Source organism: Polychytrium aggregatum (genome assembly GCF_025602895.1).
Source record: "Polychytrium aggregatum strain JEL109 chromosome Unknown BJ171scaffold_31, whole genome shotgun sequence".
NCBI lineage: Eukaryota > Fungi > Chytridiomycota > Chytridiomycetes > Polychytriales > Polychytrium > Polychytrium aggregatum.
Genome location: NW_026516233.1, coordinates 161,663 through 178,266, shown reverse-complemented (window position 1 = coordinate 178,266; position 16,604 = coordinate 161,663). Strand labels below are relative to the sequence as shown.

The window sequence follows — 16,604 nt, the reverse complement described above, 5'->3', positions numbered from 1 at the left end:
AGTGCAAAACGACGATATCGAAAGTTTTACGTTTATTCCATACGTTGTCCGATCGACCTAAACCGAGTCTGCGAAACGGACCCGGCTCCAGCCCATCGAAATCGAAATCGATATCCGAGAGGCCGTGGGCAGGCCCATCATAATACTTGTTCGCCGTTGGCCACATTGGATCATAGCACTACCTCGGCCCGCTCACAGAGCAGCCTTAGACATTGATCCACTCGGTCTTGCCGTCCTTGGTGACGATCTTGACCAGGGAGCCCGAGACGACTGCATCGGAGTTCTCGGACCATCGCTGGAGGCGCCTGTGGGGGTCAGGGGCAGGAGCAGAGATGCATGGCAACATGACGACATGGCGACACATTAGCATTCGATTTGGCACACAGGAGCGAATGACGATTTGATGCCCGGGTGTCCGAGTGGCATTGCCCTGGCCCTCCAAAGAAGGGATGCAGCTGACCCTGGTCGTGGAGAAAACATGTGTACATACTCGGCAATCTCAGAGAGGGGAGTCCACGAGGAAAAGTCGGCGTCGGGCATGAACTTGCGGTTCATGGGAGTGTCCAGGGTGACGCTGTGGAAAATAGACATCGGCACGAGCGTGAGTATCAAGATGTGGTAAATGGAATGGTGCGGATCCCCAACGGAGCTTTGGTTCGTCGCCGCGCTCAAGCGAGGGGTCAGTCCGAGAGCTGCACCCAGCAGCTCCGGGACCACGGTCACCAAAGACGACACTTACGGCAGAATGCTTCAGATGATATCGGGGATGTTGGTCAAGGGAGGGAAAGGCACAGCATGAAGCATTAGCACGGGGCCTCACTTTCCGTGATGCCAACTTCCAATGCGAATATGAACGTGAGTGTGATTTGGCTACTTACGCCACCGTGCGAGCACCCTCAGGAAGGCCGCTGCCGTTGGAGGCCAAGCTCTTGACAAGGTGGTGAACAGCAGCCTTGGCGAGTCCGTAAGCGATCTGTAAACGCGAGCCGGTGGCATCAGTATCGACGATCGCATGCTGAAGTGGAGGCAACAACGCAGCACACGGAGGGACCGACAAATGGGCCGGAAAGGCTGGCGATTCATCATACCATGCCTGCAGCAGCGTTTGTTCATGATGACCGCGCGAGAGAGACAGAGTGAACGAAAGAAGAAAACGAGAACGAGCGCCAATGAGATTGGCACATGTCGTTGTGATGCAGGTAAGTTTGTGTCTGAGACGTTTGCCAATGGTGCAGGTTGTCCGGAAGAAGCACGAACGACCATGTTACCGGGGGTGCCAGAGACAGCGGCGCCAGCGCCGACGAGGGTAAGCAGACCGCCCCTGTTGCAAACCGAAGAAAATATAGGGTTAGAGCGACCTGGGCTGGTGATGCTCCCCACCCAACGCCCCGGAGTTGCTGCTGCTGCTGCTGCTGCTGTGTGCGTACAAGTCGGATCAGATCACACTTACTCCTTAAGATGGGCGGCGGCAATGCGAGAAGCAATGACGGACGAGTTGACGCTCTGCGAGAGCATCAGGGAAACGTTCTTGTAGAGATCTAGCGAGATGGCCAGGGCAGGAGTGAGCACTCCGAAGCTGTGGATGTCTCATCGATGGGCAACACCGACACCAGCCAAGAGGACAGAGGCCAGGAAGAGTGCAGGCCTTTACCTTCGTCGAGGATGTTGCCACCGGCCCAGCCACCAGCGACGTTCAGGATGGCATCGACCTTCATGGTGCCAAGCGAGGCAGCGACGGCGCTGGCGATGCGAGGGCCAGCAACCTGGAGCTCGGCAGCACCGTCCTCGCGGGAGATGACAACGTTGGCATCGGCCTCCTCGTTCTCTCTGAAGTCGACCGAGGTAACGTTCTGGAGAGATTCAGAGTCGAGAGCGCGACGTTAGAACGGCGGGTGTGGATCAGAGAAAGGGTTGGGCCGGACCAGAGACATGGCGGGCGATCGCCCCCCCCCCAAGCCATACAACAGGCGATACTTGCATAGTTCAGGGAGCGAAAGTGCGCAACCAGAGCACGGCCGAGGGCACCGGAGCCGCCGTAGACGAGGAGAGAGCGGGACATGGCAGAAGACGGGTGTGGGGAGATGCGAGACAGGCAGATGGGGGCAGACGGGGCCGGGCGGCTGGAGCACCTTTTATAGGCGCTGCCGCTGCTGTTGCTGTTGCTGTTGTTACCGTCATTGCTGCTGCTGTTCGGCGCGGGCGCTGCCCGTCCTCGTCGCAATGCTGCCGAACATTCGCAGCAAGCGGCAATCGACAAGGGCACGCCGTTTTGCTTCGACAATGTCGACCACTTGGACCATCCCAGCAGCGGCGAGCAGCGCGCACAACGGTGCCCCGGCCCGTCGCTGCTGCCGACGATGGTCATCGGCGATCACCCGCCCCGGTGCCTGGCGACGGCATTTTGCCGGACGGCCACTTGTGCAGCACCGCATTTCAAATCCGCGCTGCCGCAGAACATTCGCGGAGGGCATGCAGGCGGTCCAGCGCAATGCCGGCGCGGCCGCGGCCATGATTTCCGTCCCCTGGCAGGACCAGAACCACCACGGCTCCAGCCGAGGACTCGCAGCAGCTTGTCGCCGACATACGCCCCCTATACTACTCGTCAACGAACATGCTCTATTCCAGAGATCCTCCAGAGATCCTTCAGCGACAGTCTCCTAAAGCCGGTCTCCCTCCTGCAGCTCGTATTCCTCGACGTGGCGGCGGAACTGGCCCAGTTTCGTCTGCAGCTCTATCAGCATCTGCATCTTCGTGGCCAGCACGGCATCCAGTCCGTCAATGTACTCGTCAATGTCGTATCCCTCGGTCGACACCGACATCAGCAGCCGCTCCTCGTCCTGGATGATTTTGGCGTTGGACGTGAGCGTCGAGATGTGGTAGTTGATCAGGGCGTCCTCTTCCTCGAGCAGCGAGGATGCCGTCAGCGGGCGTGCGGGCTCGTGGATCTTGGCTCCATCTGCATGCTCTGCCCGGGAGGCTTCGTCGGCACAGCGCGACCCCTCCTGCTTGGCCTCTGGCTTGGTCTTTGCCAAGTCGACATGTGGTGGGCTGCGTGCGCCGCCGACTGGCTCCGTGGTGGCCGGACTGGACCTCTCCGAGCCCATCGACTCGTCCTCCGAGCGGTCCGGATGCGCTGGGTGGTCGTCGCTCGAGCCCGAAGGGTGGATGGAGCTCTTGAGCGTGCCGAGTTCACCGGCCACGGCCACATTCTCATCGCCTTGCTCCTCGTCGCTGTTGTTGTCATCGTCGTCATCGTCGTCGTCGTCGTCATCGTCCTGGAGCTGCATCTCAGCCAGCGACGGAACGCAGACGCCAACCACCTCGTTGGGGCTCATCATCGACTCGTCGTCGCCGTCGTTGTGTTGTGGGCTGGCAGAGTCGTTGCCATCGCTGCACTCGGGGTCGTTGTTGTTTGTGGTTTGCGCTGGGCCGTCAATGACCAGTCGGGTCGGCGGCAGCGACTTTGCCCGGGCACCTTTACCTTTGTACTCCTTCACTCGGTCGGCATACCGCAGGGTGTTGAGCGAGTGCTCGGCCGAGTTGGACCCTGGGCTGACGGTCGCCACCATGACGGTGCACGACTTTGGGTCGACGAGCGAGTCTCGGAGAATCTGCGTGAGCTTGCTCCCTCGGAAGGGGATATGAACCTCGTTGGCGGCGTGCTCGCCCATCATGCTTCGGCGATGCAGTGCCCGGATGCATTCTTTGAGCGCCAGTAGGCTCTTGTTGATCTCGCTGCCCTCGGATCGACGGACCTTGTCGATATCCCCGGTGTCGGCGCCGCGCTCGGAGCCAGCCAGATCAATCAGTGAAAACTTGCCAAAGACTCTGGGGCTGGTAGCCCAGGTTCCATCGGTCCTGCGTAGCTTATGCTTCAAGGTGATCTGGAAGACAGCGTGCGACCGCGAGGACTCGGCGTTGGCTTCGGTTGAGCCCGTCGTGCGCATCTGGTTGCCGTGGCATCCGATCTGGTAGAGCTGCTCGGGGCTCGCAATGTCTTTGATTTCGGTGAGTCCCACGACCTTGAGCTCTCCCTTGCCGTCTTCGAGCAACTGGACTCGCTTGCGCTGGGGATGGGAGCGCTCATGGCTGAGAAGGTCGTAGGCCTTGCCTCCATAGACCTCAAAGTAACTTGCCTCGACCGAGTAGCGGAGATCCTGCTTCACATTCACATTCACATTCGCATTCGAACTTGGATTCAGACTCGACTTTGTGCCGTGGCCTTGCCTTGGCTTCTCGGAGCGCGAGGCAGGCGAAGCAAGTGAGGCGAACAGATCCTGGCAGATGTAGTAGTAGACGCCGGGATCCTTGGGCTTCCCAAAGATGGTGTGGGTCTTGCCGCTGCCTGGGAGCAGTGTGGGAGCAGGATGGGAGCAGTGTGGGAGAGTCGGTCGGGATCAACCATGCACGGCGGTAGGCATTTGCCGATTCTTCCGATCTGTGCCAGCTTTGCCGAGGACAGCATGTCGAGCTACAGCAATCACTGCGGCAAGGCGACTGACGGATACTGCACAGGAAGAGAACAAAGGTGCCTAACCAGTCTGGCCGTATGCGAACAGCGACACTTTGCCGCCATCGAGAAACAGTCGGAGCAGCGGCCGAGCGGCCATCTTGTAGACTTGCTCGTTCGAGGACTGGTCATCAATGACGTGGTCAAAGAGGAATCTGTGGGTGTCGATGGTCTTGCTTTGATCCAGCTTGATCTTGGGCTCGTGCAGATAGATGTGAGAATAGGGATAGGAGGCCGTCGCCGTGGTGATGATGTCGAAGGAGCCTTCAGCAATCTCTGTGAAAGTGAAAGTGAAACAGAAGTGATAACGGAAGCGAAAACGAAAGAAAGGCGGATGGGAAGGTGAGGCCGTTGGGGTGCGAATGCTTGGCTGATGTCCGTTCGAGCAACAGAGACAGCCACCGGAGCATCGAGCGCAACGAGCGTATCCTATCGTATCATGCACCGCATGATATGCTGCTGAATCGCTACACGGCGGCAGCCCGCCAAATGACACCATGTCAAATCACCGCATCGCTCCTGCCGCTGACCTTTCTTGTTTATGGGTCGCTTCCGAACGCAGACCCGGATACGGTCGTCCGGATTGTCGTATGAAAGTACTCGATCCTGATTCCGCGACTTGAGGATCTGTGCGTGGACCTTTCCAAGGTCCTTCTGGAAGATATCGGTGAAGCCGTCGATGGTGGACCTGTACTCGAGTGTCTTGGCATCCCGCTCGGTCAAGCTGCTGCGATATCTGCGTGTCTCGAACTGCATCAATCGCCGTTCCGCGCGCTTCTCGGCCAGCCTGGCGACCTCGAGCACGGCCTTGGAGGGTGCGATACTTGGTGCGGCCGCTTTGGACGAGGGCAAGGCGAGGTTGGAGGAAGAGCGCACGCGTTTGTGGGATGAGCCAACGGACGATCGAGCCGGATCCGGGCGAGGCGACGGACGGGGAGGGGTCTTGGGCGTCGACGGTGTCGACGGTGTCGAGGACAGGCTCGCTCTTGAGGCGGAGAGCTGAGTGGTGGAGCTGGCCTTGATCCTCTTTGGGTGGTCATCTGCGCATTTCAGCGGTGTCGGTGCCGATGTTGAAGGATCCAGCAGCGACGGGGACGACACTGACTTGTCTCGGCCCATCTTGGTTTTGTGGAGCCGAGCAAGCCGGGCCTGAGAGCGCTGGACAAAGGACGCAGGCGGCTGGAAGGCCGCTGCTTCCGAATTGACCAGAGACATTTCTTCGTCGCTCATGATGCGTGTGCGAGAAGAGCAAGGAGGCGAATGAGGGAGGGAGACCGAGCGCGCAGATGGGCCGTGGGAAGCGGCAGAGCAGATGCAGACAAAGCGGTGCTGGATCGGCACTGGAACCACTCGTGCTGATTGAGGGACGGCGGTTGCACCTCTGCTCGGTCAGCAAGCGCCTCGCTGGTACAAATGCACAGAAGCACCGAGGTCATGACGGCCGGTGCTGCCAGCTCGATGGATGTGCGGGCCGTCACGGAGTGTCATGGCCACATGCACACCGCTGTTGCCGAGTGAGATACGATACCGTGCTGTATGGCTGCACGGCCACGATGCTCGACTGGGTAGTTCGACTGGGTAGTTCGACTGGGTAGTTCGACTGGGTTGTTCGACTGGTTGTCAGTCTGTAGGTATATTCTAAGACGGTCGTTCGACTGCGTGGTGGCGGTAATCGAATCACAGGACGGCTAATTCCAAGTGCTGCTCGATGGCGAGTATCTGCACTTTGGCCCAGATCCGCCCGCCCGACCTGTCCGCGCTTGTTCCTCATCCACTCTGTGCCGTGAAAGAGCGTGCATCGCAATGAGACCGCCCGTGGCGACGAGGGTGAAAGGGAAATCCGCTATGTGCATCCGGCCGCGTGAAAGCCCATTGGGCATGTCCGGATCTTCGGCAAGTCATTTCAAATGCAGCCATGGCTATAAAGCCACCGATCAGAGCCACACTTCATCCGCATTCAAGTCCCCGGCCTCGCCTGCCCTCGCTCGCTCCTTTGCCTTTGCTCCCATCAACCCTGCTTCTCGCCGCTTCTGCCGCCGCATCTTCACCATGAGCTCCGACTCGCCCTTCTACTCGTTCAAGATCAACGACCTCCGTGGCAAGCCCCTGGATCTCGCCCAGTTCCGCGGCAAGGTCGTTGTCGTCGTCAACGTTGCCTCCAAGTGCGGCCTCACCCCGCAGTACACTGGCCTCGAGAAGCTGTACCAGGACCACAAGGATGAGGGCCTCGTCATCATCGGCTGCCCTTCCAACTCCTTCAACCAAGGTCAGTTCCGGAGAGGTGCACTGCACTGCACTGCACTGCACTGCGTGTTTGTCGAAGTCTGTCGATGCCGCTGATGAAGGAGGGGCTGTTGCTTGCTGCTGTGATCCCAACCCTTCCTCGTTCGTCCTGCCCTCCCTCTGCCGTTCTCCAGAGCATTCCGAGGTCGATGCCATCGAGACTGTCTGCCAGCGCAACTATGGCGTCAGTTTCCCCATCACCGAGGTGATCAGCGTCAACGGCTCGGACGAGCATCCTCTCTACAACTACCTCAAGTCCGAGGCCCCCGGCATCCTTGGCCTGAAGATGATCAAGTGGAACTTTGAAAAGTTCCTGGTCGATCGCGACGGCAAGGTCATCCGCCGCTTTGCTCCCACAACGGTCCCCGCCGATATGGAGAAGGACATTGTTGCCCACCTGTGAGAGCCGGCTCCCGAGCCCCATACTGCCCAGCCACATTCCTTGCCCGGTTGAGAATGCGCTGAGCCACCATCCAAAGCTTGGCCAGCGACGGACCCGACGCTCTTGCAGACGCTCTTGTCCCCGCTGGTCTCGTCGCCGCATCGGATTTGATATGGATTGGTACCCGGACCAATCCAGTGATTTCAGCCATTCTTTTTCCGCAGCGCCATATGTTGATTTCTTCCGCCGACAGCCCTCACTCTTGCTTGTGTTGTGCCTTTGAAACGACCGGCATCCGTTTTCTTTTTTTTTTTTGCCGCTTGTGTGTACATATTCAAAATAACGGGACACACCCATTTCAATCGAACGCGGTGATCTGCATCCATTTGCGATCGAAGGATCGCCCTCTGGTCTCGTCAACCGCCACGCACGCATTGATCATGTTGGTAAATACCAGTCTGTTCGAGGTGTCTGGCATCCAGTGCGCATGTCCCAGCCAGCCGATTCAAAGGTCGGGTCAGTTGCGATGCTGCTGCCCCTCGAATAGCTGTCGCTGCTTGGCGTCAACTGCCGTTTGTTGGTGTGCTGCTGCCTCGCCTCTCTGGGCCGCATACAAATCGTCAACCGCTCTGTCCAAGTGCTTCGACCCTGCTGGGCACCACCACCACCGCCAGCTGACCTTCCGACTCGCCCCACCGACCCTGCGGTCGTATCAACAAATGCCCCTGTCTGGCCTCCAGACAGCCGAGCGACGCAGCAGCCACAGGACAAATGCAGGGAGCGGCGGACAGTGCAAGGGGGTGTGTGCGCTGGACAAGGAACCTGGTCGGCCCCAGCAACAAATCGCAACAGCGCCTCTCGAGACGGCCTGAGCATAGAGCAGCCAATGTCAGCGTCATTGCGGCGGCAAACATTGACGGCGGCATCGCCCGCAGCCGCTTGTGTGAGGATCCAGGTGCAAGCTTCCCAGACCCATCTGCATCCTTGCGGCCCTTGTCTTGTCCCAGGGGAGGCTCTATTGTATTCTCCACACGGGCTCGCCTCCTCTCTGCCCTCCTCGGCCCTCCTCGGCCCTCCTCTGGTCCGGCCCCGGCCATCCCTTGCGCCAGCAAGCTTTGATTTATCTCCTCGCACATCTCCTCACGCTTGAGACTCGCTCGGCATCTTGTCTCCCAAAGCGATCAAAACTGCACCCTTCTAATCTCCCCTGGGTACACTCCAGGCAACACTTCCCACCACGAACTCTGGTCTGTCATTGCCTCGGCGTTCCCACGGCCAAGCCAAGGTTCCCTTGAAGGAATATCGCAAGCACTCCAAGCTTGCTCTGAGTACCTCGGAATACCAATCGACCTGCCGACCCATCCGGTAGCCTGCTTCGTAGCCCATCTGCTCAGTGATCCATCTCCCCAGCCACCCCACCGAACCAGCCATGGGTCCTCCTATCTACCGACACTCAAACGTTGAAGTCACCACCCAGCCCTGGTATGCACAGGACGGCAACGACGACGACGACGACCGCCCCAGCAGCGACGAGCTCGATTCTCCCAGAGACGACCGGGCCGAATCTGGGCGTCGTCCAGGGCGAGGCTCTCCCTTTCGCCACCGCCTCGGGAATCATGGCGGACACCTATCCGTGCGAAACGACGATCGCGACGGCGGATCGGGCGGCGGCATTAGTTCCTATAGCAACCTTCCCACGCACATGCGCAAGATTCTCAAGAAGCTGGAGCGATACGGCGGGCTACAGCTGTTTAGGTTCTTCGAAATCCTGTTCTCGGGGATGTCGGTCGAGAGCCGTGCGGCTGTCCTGCAGATCCTCAAGGCCGGTCTGTCGCCGATCGAGCTGGAGCAGTTCAAGGGTCTGGAGGAAGACTCTCGCCCGTCTCCGCGCCCGATCGGGACGGCCGGAGCCGGCAACGACGGCAACAACGGCAATGCCAGGGGCCGGTCAGGGGCGCTCGGGCTGTCGTCGTTTGCGGCCTCGGCATCGTTCCAGCCAAGCGGCTCCGTGGCCACATCTCAGTCTGGATCCCGGCTCGACAACCTGGGCTGGAGCCCCGAGCGCATTGTGCGGTCGCTGCATGTTCGTCAACGAGCACACCGTCCCCGCTCGTCATCGCCGTCTGGTCCTGGATTGTCGAGAGTCGGCGGGAGTGGTGGGTCTGGACTGTCGACGACATCTCCACAAAGCCCACCGGGTTCTTTCTCACCCACGATCCGGTACGGCGGCGACTGGTCCGAGCCCGCTCGTCCCGCCGGCCCAACCATCTTCCGCATCCCTCTGTTTGGCAGTCCAGCTCCGGTCTCGGCCCCAAACAGTCTGAGCGCTGCGCTATCGCTCGAGGACCAGATCTTTGGCATGCTCGTCGAAGTCGTTGAGCGTGCCGAGCGTGCGGCAGCGCTGCAGATGGCCAACCTGCAACACTTGCAGCCGGGCACGGGCTCGGGCTCAGGTTCGGGTCCAGGCTCGGGCATGGGCTCGACTTCGTCTCCTTTGGGCACATTGCCATTGGCCCTACCGCCTCGCACCACCTCGCCCGTGGGCATCGCAGCCCCACCGACACCAACATCGGAATCTCCAGGATCACCGACACGCGAAGAGTCCGGCACTCAGCAACCATTGCAACCATTGCAACCACTTTCGCCTTCGGCATCGTCGGCATCGTCGCGGTCTGCCTCGTCGCCATCGGCATTCTCTCGCCCTTCGCCTCAGTCGTCCCAGCAGCAACAGCAGCAACAGCAGCAACAGCATCAGCAATATCAGCCGCAGCCATTCTTCATCACCCGCGCCTTTATTCCTTCTCCAGTATCACAGCCAAGTCCCGAGCCTGCGACCCACAATCTGGACTCTCCCATGAACAACAGCGACGATGACGAATCTCCGTCTGGAATCGACCGCATCTTCTCCAACACGCCTCATACGGAGTACGAGCGGTAGTGAGGCAAGATGCCTTGAGCGTAGAACCTGTCTCGGATTTGCTCTTCCTTCATTCGTTCCTTCCGCGCGCTATGTCGGTGTTGCTTTCTCTCTCTCCAGCCCTGGGTCCAGCCGATCCTCGCCCCTGCCATTCACTTCGATGCTCTATTTGTTGGCTGATTATATTTCCCCGCGACGATACCTTTCTCTTGCCGAGATGTCCTCAAGGTTCTCCCTACGTTTGTTTTAGTATTTTGGTATTGAATGAGCACGCGCAGAGGAAAATCACCATTGCCGCTCAAAGCCCGTTGCATTCGTTCAAAAGCACTGTGGGTGGGAAGGTAGCGAATCGGCGAGGAGAGAGCACACGGATCTGGTGCTGCCGTTGGGCTGTCTGGTGTTCCGAGAGACCTGGCAACAGGCAAGCAGCACAGGACAAATCTGAGGAGGAGGGGACGACTGGTTGGGCAGAGAATGCCATGGACAGCTGTGGGTGGCTCCGATCTTGAGCAACATACGTGGCGGAGTACACGAGAAAGAATCAGAGTGGAGGAGGTGGAGGGAAGGGAAGGGGAAATAAAGGAGCGACATCCCCCGCCCCTTGTTTGGTCTGGATTTTGGTCTGTCAAGAAATGAGGACGACTGTGGTCCATGGAGGGCGATGGAGGGGTGTGTATTCAGGACCCAGGGAAAGTGACACGGCTGGCTCAAACAGGGTGCTCCGTTTCGGCTGGGGAACGCTGCATTGCGCCAGTGCGAATCAGTGCTGTTGCTTTTTTTGTTTTTGAAAAAGTCGAATCTCGTCATCGGCGTGTGCGGCGGGAGTGGGAAGGGTCGACGGCGACAGTGGCGGGGGTGGTGGAGGTGGTGGAGGAGAATAGCGGCGACCAGGCGGGGTGAGGCGGCAAAAATAAGGCATGGTGGTGGTGGTGGGGAGTGGTGGTTGTTTGGGATGAAAAGGGACTCTAGAGTTGAAACCTGTCAACTGCAATACCCAGCCGATGGGATTGGGTCCAATGTGCAAACAGAAAAACGAAGATAACGACAAAAAAAGGCGGTCCTTGGACAGGGCGGAGCAACGGGCTGCCCCTCCCTCTCCAGAATCAGGGACCGGGGGCTTCAGATTCATCAGCTTAATCTGCTGCATTAATAAATAAGAAATGACAATGGTGAGGAGGAAGAGGGATGAATGGTGAAGAAAGATAGGGGGGGGGTGATATGGGAATGTGACCGGCGGATAAGTCCGGTTTTGAAGGGAGTGGAAGGCGGAGGTTGGAAAGGGGGGGCCGAGACTGGATTAGCGAGGGCAGGGAGAAGGAAATCAGGACCAAGAGGGAGAGGAGGACACCACGGACACGGAGATAGCCCGTAAGACAGGAATCGAGATCCGGCCTTGATCGATTGACACCCACAAAAAAGCAAAAGCGCGAGGGAGGGAGGGGTCGAGGAAGAAGAGAAGATAAATGATATCGAGTTGCAGCGACGTTGTCTCGTCTCGGAAGCAGAGATTTGCAAGTAGATCACAGCAAAGAAGAAAAGGTCCAAGAAGGATCAGAAAAGTTGGGGGGGGGAGGTAATGAGCCAGCAAGCGAGATTTGCGAAGCTGTCTCTGGCCTGTATCTTGAAGCCGACCAAAAACAAGGAGGATTGAGTAACAATCGAAGGGGAAATGTGTCCGGCACGGACAACATCTTGGGGGGCGGAGACGGTGGTGTGGGAAATAAGATCTGGATCGGAGGCCGCAAATGGGAGCCTTCGAGGGGGAGGGCAGCTGTCCGAGAGGTTGTTGCGGAAGCATGGACTCGCCGTCGGACTGTCTCAAAAACGTTGGCTACGATCTTGCGATTCACGAGTCCAGCCTCAGTCTGGCCAGGTCGAGTCCGGTCCAGTCCGGTCCAGTCCTGTCCAGTCCGGTCCGATCCAATTCGATTTGCTTGGGCCGTTACATCGTGTCGTCCATGATAACGCCAAAACTGCTCTTCTGGTCCATGTCCGGATATACCTCGTACGAATCAAAGACTTCGATCTGGCGATATCCTGAGACGATACCCTCGGTGATCCGCCAGCCGTCCTGAGCAGAAGGCGCTCGCGCCATTTCGATCGCCCAGCGCTCGGGCCGGGGAAGGTCTGCAAAGTACGAGGCTGCAGAGTGGCGCTTGGGCCTGGGGACGCCGCTGCCGGTGGGTTCGATGGGCTGGCTGGTCTGTGGCTGGTACTCGGTTGGCAGTGCCACCACCGACGCAGGCACGCCGTCCTGCGAGCTCCGGGACGCCTCGTGGCGGTCGCGGTCTGCAGCCCGTCCAACATTGCCGCGATTTGATGTAACTGTGGTGGCCGTTTGGGCGCCGATCGAGTCGCGGGATCCTGCACGAGCACACAGAATCGAATCCAGTCGCTCGGGCTCCGTCGGCCGGCTGGATATCGGTGGCGGCGGTGGCGGTGGCGAAGCACGGGGCGGCCTTGGCAGTCCTTGGCCCAACGCAGGCAGCTTCGTGTCGCCCGGATGAGGAGGCGTCAGCAGATGCGGCGGGATGAGTTGTTTCTCAAGCAAGTACGAGTTTGCGGACTGCGACAGACCCGGAGACGGGGACCGGTTCGGCCGAAAGGCCAAGAACGGGCTTCGCTTCCGGGCCATCGCTAACGAGTCGGCTGGGGGCAGGCTCATGGTCGTGGTCGTGGTTGTGGTTGTGGTCGTGGTTGTGGCTGCGGGTGCGGGTGCGGTTGTGACTGTAGCCGAGCTGTCGACTGACAAGGCTTGCCGCGATGAACGAGAGAAGAGGTTGCCAGGAGAGAGCGGGCGCCCGGGAATGGACGGATGCAAGGACGACGGCGGCTCGTGGGAACGGGAGGGTTTCAGGGATTTCGTGCTCTGCGTGGGCGAGAATGGGGCTCCACCGGTAGAAGGAGGACGCTTGGCAAAGAGCCTGAAGGATTCAGAGAAGGGAGTCGGACTGGTGCTTGACCTCGTGGCGAGCCTGGGAGAGGGCGAGCGGCTGGTGAGGTCGGTCAGGGAGATGGAAGAAGCAAGCGGTGAAGCCGGCAAGCGGCGACGAGACGGCGGAGATTCGTAGTTGGCGGGATCAAAGTTCTCGATTGTCAGCGACAGCTTTGGCTCTGACGAGCGGGGCTGGGCCGGCGAGGTGCGAACAAGGATCGACGGTGCCGACGACAGCTCCGGAGGCGGCCATGAGCCCGGGGCAGCGACTTGATCGTGGGGGGCAGGCTGAGTGGACTGGATATGTGACGGAAACGAAACGGTCGAGGAGAGATTGGAGGGTGGAACGGACGACGGATAGGAGAAGCGCTTTCTGGACCGGGCCGAGCGAGCACTGTGTCTGGATGGGCTGAAGAAGCTCCACAGCCCCGAAAAGAACGGAGGCATGGAGAACCGCCGCTTCTTCTTGATGGACGAGCCCGAAGCCAGTCCCAGCGGCGGCGAGCCACCGGGGGCAATGGTCGAAGTTGAGAGTCGGCCGTGCCGGGCAAGATCGAGAGAAACGGACCGGGAATTCTGGGCTTTCAGACTCCTCCGCAGGCGAAGCGAGGTGGAGCGGAAGATTGAGTAGTGGGTCTGCGAAGGCTTTGTGGGGTCGAGAATGGACGATGTACTCGGCTCGGTTCTCATGACACGGTCGATGATGTTGCCTTTCCGCCAGCCACTGGATGCGGACGAAGCGTGGGAGATTTCAGTCTGGATGTTCAGCGGCGACGAGGAGGGAAGCAGGGAATCGGAGCCGACGGCGTTGCTCGGTGGGACAGTGGAGAGCGGCGGACAGAGCGGAACAGGGCACTGGGAGGTTTCGTGGCTGTGGAAGGACGGCGGCTCGCGATCCAGGGGTATTTGCGGCGGCCTGGGCAGGTCGACCGAGGTCGAAGGCGACGGGGGGAAGGGCGTATTTTTGGGGGCCTGGACGGGATCCTGCAACGACAGCGACGGGCGGGGTGCCAGCACGACGGGGGGGAGGTGGAGAGGATCGGTAACATGGTCCATGTTGAGAGGATCCATGGGGGCGTCAAGGAATGGGGGCGACAGGCCACTGGGATCGGCGCTGGGGTCGGACATGGCGACCCAGAGGCTGGCAGGCCGATGGATGGATGGATGGACGGAGGGGACAGCGGCGGGATGGGTGGGTGGTGGGATCAAAGTGGCACGATGGTCGGGACTGTACCGAGCTCGGGGTCTGCCGACAGCGAATGGTGTTGTGGGGCCGAGGGAGCGGCGGTTATGTTGTGGAGAGGGGGGGGGATAGCCAGTATCAAGACAGTCAATATCAATAGGTAAGGTCAGGGCAGACAATACCAGGGCGGTCGAGATCCGACAGTCGATATCCGGACAACGGAGAGCCGATATACGAGTGGGCGAGGCAGCGGTTTGCGAGGACAGTGCCGGAGCGATAGCAGAGAGAAGGCGGGCGAGGGACAGCAGGCGGCGGGAGTGGGCGACAATAGCCAAAGCCAACGGAGACGGCCGAGGAGACGAGGATATCCGAGGGCATGGAGCGAGCGCGCGAGCGGGATGAGATGCGATTGAGTGAATAGAAAAGCAGGGTCAGGAGCACAGCAAACAAAGCAGCGAGACGCCGACCAACAACAGCACTGCCGACAGGATCGCAGTAACATACAACGCGAACGACAGAACAGAGGAGCGGGCAGCCGCCGAGTGAGGCGGGGCGAGGACAATACGCAGGATCGGTCGCTGCCGACAAAGACCCGGGCGAGAGGGAGTCCAGCGCAAACAACGGCCAGGATCAACAGCCAGAAGCCACAATCGGAAGCAGCATCCGGGAGCAGCAGCAGAGGCGACTTACCTCGGCGAAGATCCGTTTGGAAGAGATTTGGAACGAAACAGGGGAGCGATCGAGGCGATCGAAAAGGTATCAACTAAAGCTTGGATTGACGGGAGAGCCGACCAGAAGGCAGGTCGATGGGCAGATTTAAAATTTTGCTGTTGTTGTTTCTGGTTCGTGGGGTGCCCAAGGCAATGAGATACGAGGGAAAACGAGAAAGGCAGAGAACGTACCGGCAGGGCTTTTTGACCTGCTCGAAATTAACGGGACAGCGCATGTGCCGAGGGTCGGAGCCGGTGGGTTCTTTGGACAACGACAAGCCGACAGCGGCAGGACGGCCGGAAGCGATGCGAAAGGGGTGTATGGATCAGGAGAACGGACAGCCCAGGCAAGGCCAGAGTCGAAACAGCGGCCTGGCAAGCGACAGGAAACCTGGTGTGGTGGGTGAGTGGAGCGAGCACACGGCGGTGCAAAGAACCAAAACGGGCGCGGCAGTACAGAGACAGAAGCAGGCGCACGGCAGGCACGACAAAGGACGGGAACAAGCCCGCAAGCGCAAGAGCAGCAACAACGCAGTGCCGTGGGGCAAGGAAAGCAGCATGCGGGGGACGGTGGGCACTTGCGACACAGCGCAGATCGCAGGAGCCCGAATGGCAAGTGGACAGAGTCGCTCGCATTGACGTGGCAATGTGATATGGGAATGTGATATGTGATATGTAACATGTGATATGTGAAATTGATATGTAACATGTGATATGTCTATGCGATATGTGATATTCGTATCGACAGAGCAGCTCGCATTCAACAACACAACACAGCACATCAGGGCACGTCGTGCAGCATCGCCACAGCCTGCTGCGCAGCTGTTACACACGACGCCACCAGCGTCGCACGGCCGAGGCGAGGCACGGGCAGAGTGCATTCGAGCCACCCTCGAGCCGGCCTTGTCGCGGCGCTTTGTCGGGCTCAGCGCGGCGGGCGACAAGGGCAGCAGTGCAGGGCGATGTGGACAGCGTGATTCTGCGAGGGAGCGGGGAGATGGAGAGGACGATGGAGGGGGGAAAGTGAGAGGATGCACCCGAGGACGAAACCGTCCCCGGCAAACAAACGTGGCCATGCGAATCGCAGCGTCGTCGCGGTGCGTCGATTGCCCGTGTCGCTGCCACGCATCGTGCTCTGGCCCGATCAGGGCAGCGCCGCTGGTCCATGCTCGCGGTGTCCATACAGCCACACAGCCCGGCTGCGCGCCGAACCAATGGCCGCCCGAGGGCCGGGGTGGCACGGTGCCCTTGGCTCGCTGTCTGGCCTTGTCGCATCGTCGCCACCGGCCGGCTCGCGAGGAAAGGACGCCTTCGAGCTGCGCCCCTTGGGGCGACCTGCATGATGGTGTGTGGTGCGCCTGCCACGGCGGACGCCGGGTGCTGGCAAAGGAAGCATGGGGTCTGGTGCGCGCAGCACGAGAGCGGGAACGGCGGTTGCGTCGCAGATGAAGAGCATCGGGAAAACCAGGTGCAGCGATGCGTCGATCGACTCGCAACTCTGTCGGTCCACTCGAATGCATCGAGTCGATTCTGCATGCCATCCCACAACCCACAACCCACAACCCACAACCCACAACCCACGACCCACATCCCACATCCCACATCCCACAACCCATCACCAGCACAGACACCAGCACAGACACCGACTCGACAACCGATACAGCGCCCATGTGACGGCACAACC

At 59.8% G+C, this 16,604-nt stretch overlaps 4 protein-coding genes across 4 annotated transcripts; 1 reads left to right on the top strand and 3 right to left on the bottom strand.

Annotated features, from left to right (window-relative positions):
* Nucleotides 1-10: 10 nt before the first annotated feature.
* BJ171DRAFT_514085 (uncharacterized protein) lies at nucleotides 11-2,168 on the bottom strand. Its single transcript, XM_053111813.1, has 8 exons — nucleotides 1,979-2,168; nucleotides 1,652-1,850; nucleotides 1,451-1,538; nucleotides 1,261-1,321; nucleotides 879-973; nucleotides 740-748; nucleotides 491-574; nucleotides 11-305 (listed from the first exon to the last, which is right to left on the bottom strand). Exons 1-8 carry the CDS (start codon nucleotides 2,057-2,059, stop codon nucleotides 206-208), a joined length of 717 nt encoding a protein of 238 aa, XP_052964530.1. The 5' UTR covers nucleotides 2,060-2,168; the 3' UTR covers nucleotides 11-205.
* Nucleotides 2,169-2,632: 464 nt separating this feature from the next.
* On the bottom strand, nucleotides 2,633-5,275 carry BJ171DRAFT_514083 (P-loop containing nucleoside triphosphate hydrolase protein). Its single transcript, XM_053111812.1, has 3 exons — nucleotides 5,041-5,275; nucleotides 4,538-4,786; nucleotides 2,633-4,345 (listed from the first exon to the last, which is right to left on the bottom strand). Exons 1-3 carry the CDS (start codon nucleotides 5,264-5,266, stop codon nucleotides 2,658-2,660), a joined length of 2,163 nt encoding a protein of 720 aa, XP_052964529.1. The 5' UTR covers nucleotides 5,267-5,275; the 3' UTR covers nucleotides 2,633-2,657.
* Nucleotides 5,276-6,559: 1,284 nt separating this feature from the next.
* Nucleotides 6,560-7,196, top strand: BJ171DRAFT_426430 (thioredoxin-like protein; the record flags this gene model as incomplete). Its single annotated transcript, XM_053107764.1, has 2 exons — nucleotides 6,560-6,776; nucleotides 6,928-7,196. 2 exons carry the CDS (start codon nucleotides 6,560-6,562, stop codon nucleotides 7,194-7,196), a joined length of 486 nt encoding a protein of 161 aa, XP_052964528.1.
* Nucleotides 7,197-11,908: 4,712 nt separating this feature from the next.
* On the bottom strand, nucleotides 11,909-15,058 carry BJ171DRAFT_627828 (uncharacterized protein; the record flags this gene model as incomplete). Its single annotated transcript, XM_053115563.1, has 2 exons — nucleotides 11,909-14,273; nucleotides 14,901-15,058. Coding segments are annotated over 2 exons (2,397 nt in total), but the record flags the coding sequence as incomplete, so codon positions are not given.
* Nucleotides 15,059-16,604: the final 1,546 nt, after the last annotated feature.

Bases quoted from the DNA above. Each gene is read 5' to 3' on its own strand.
- BJ171DRAFT_514083 (XM_053111812.1), bottom strand. From the start codon at position 5,266: ATGCAGTTCGAGACACGCAGATATCGCAGCAGCTTGACCGAGCGGGAT. The intron at 4,787-5,040 runs GTCAGCGGCAGG...TCACTTTCACAG, and splicing joins GCGACCCATAAACAAGAAAG to AGATTGCTGAAGGCTCCTTC. The intron at 4,346-4,537 runs GTTAGGCACCTT...CACTGCTCCCAG, and splicing joins GTTCGCATACGGCCAGACTG to GCAGCGGCAAGACCCACACC.
- BJ171DRAFT_514085 (XM_053111813.1), bottom strand. From the start codon at position 2,059: ATGTCCCGCTCTCTCCTCGTCTACGGCGGCTCCGGTGCCCTCGGCCGT. The intron at 1,851-1,978 runs GCAAGTATCGCC...GAATCTCTCCAG, and splicing joins ACTTTCGCTCCCTGAACTAT to AACGTTACCTCGGTCGACTT. The intron at 306-490 runs GTATGTACACAT...TGACCCCCACAG, and splicing joins CCCCTCTCTGAGATTGCCGA to GCGCCTCCAGCGATGGTCCG.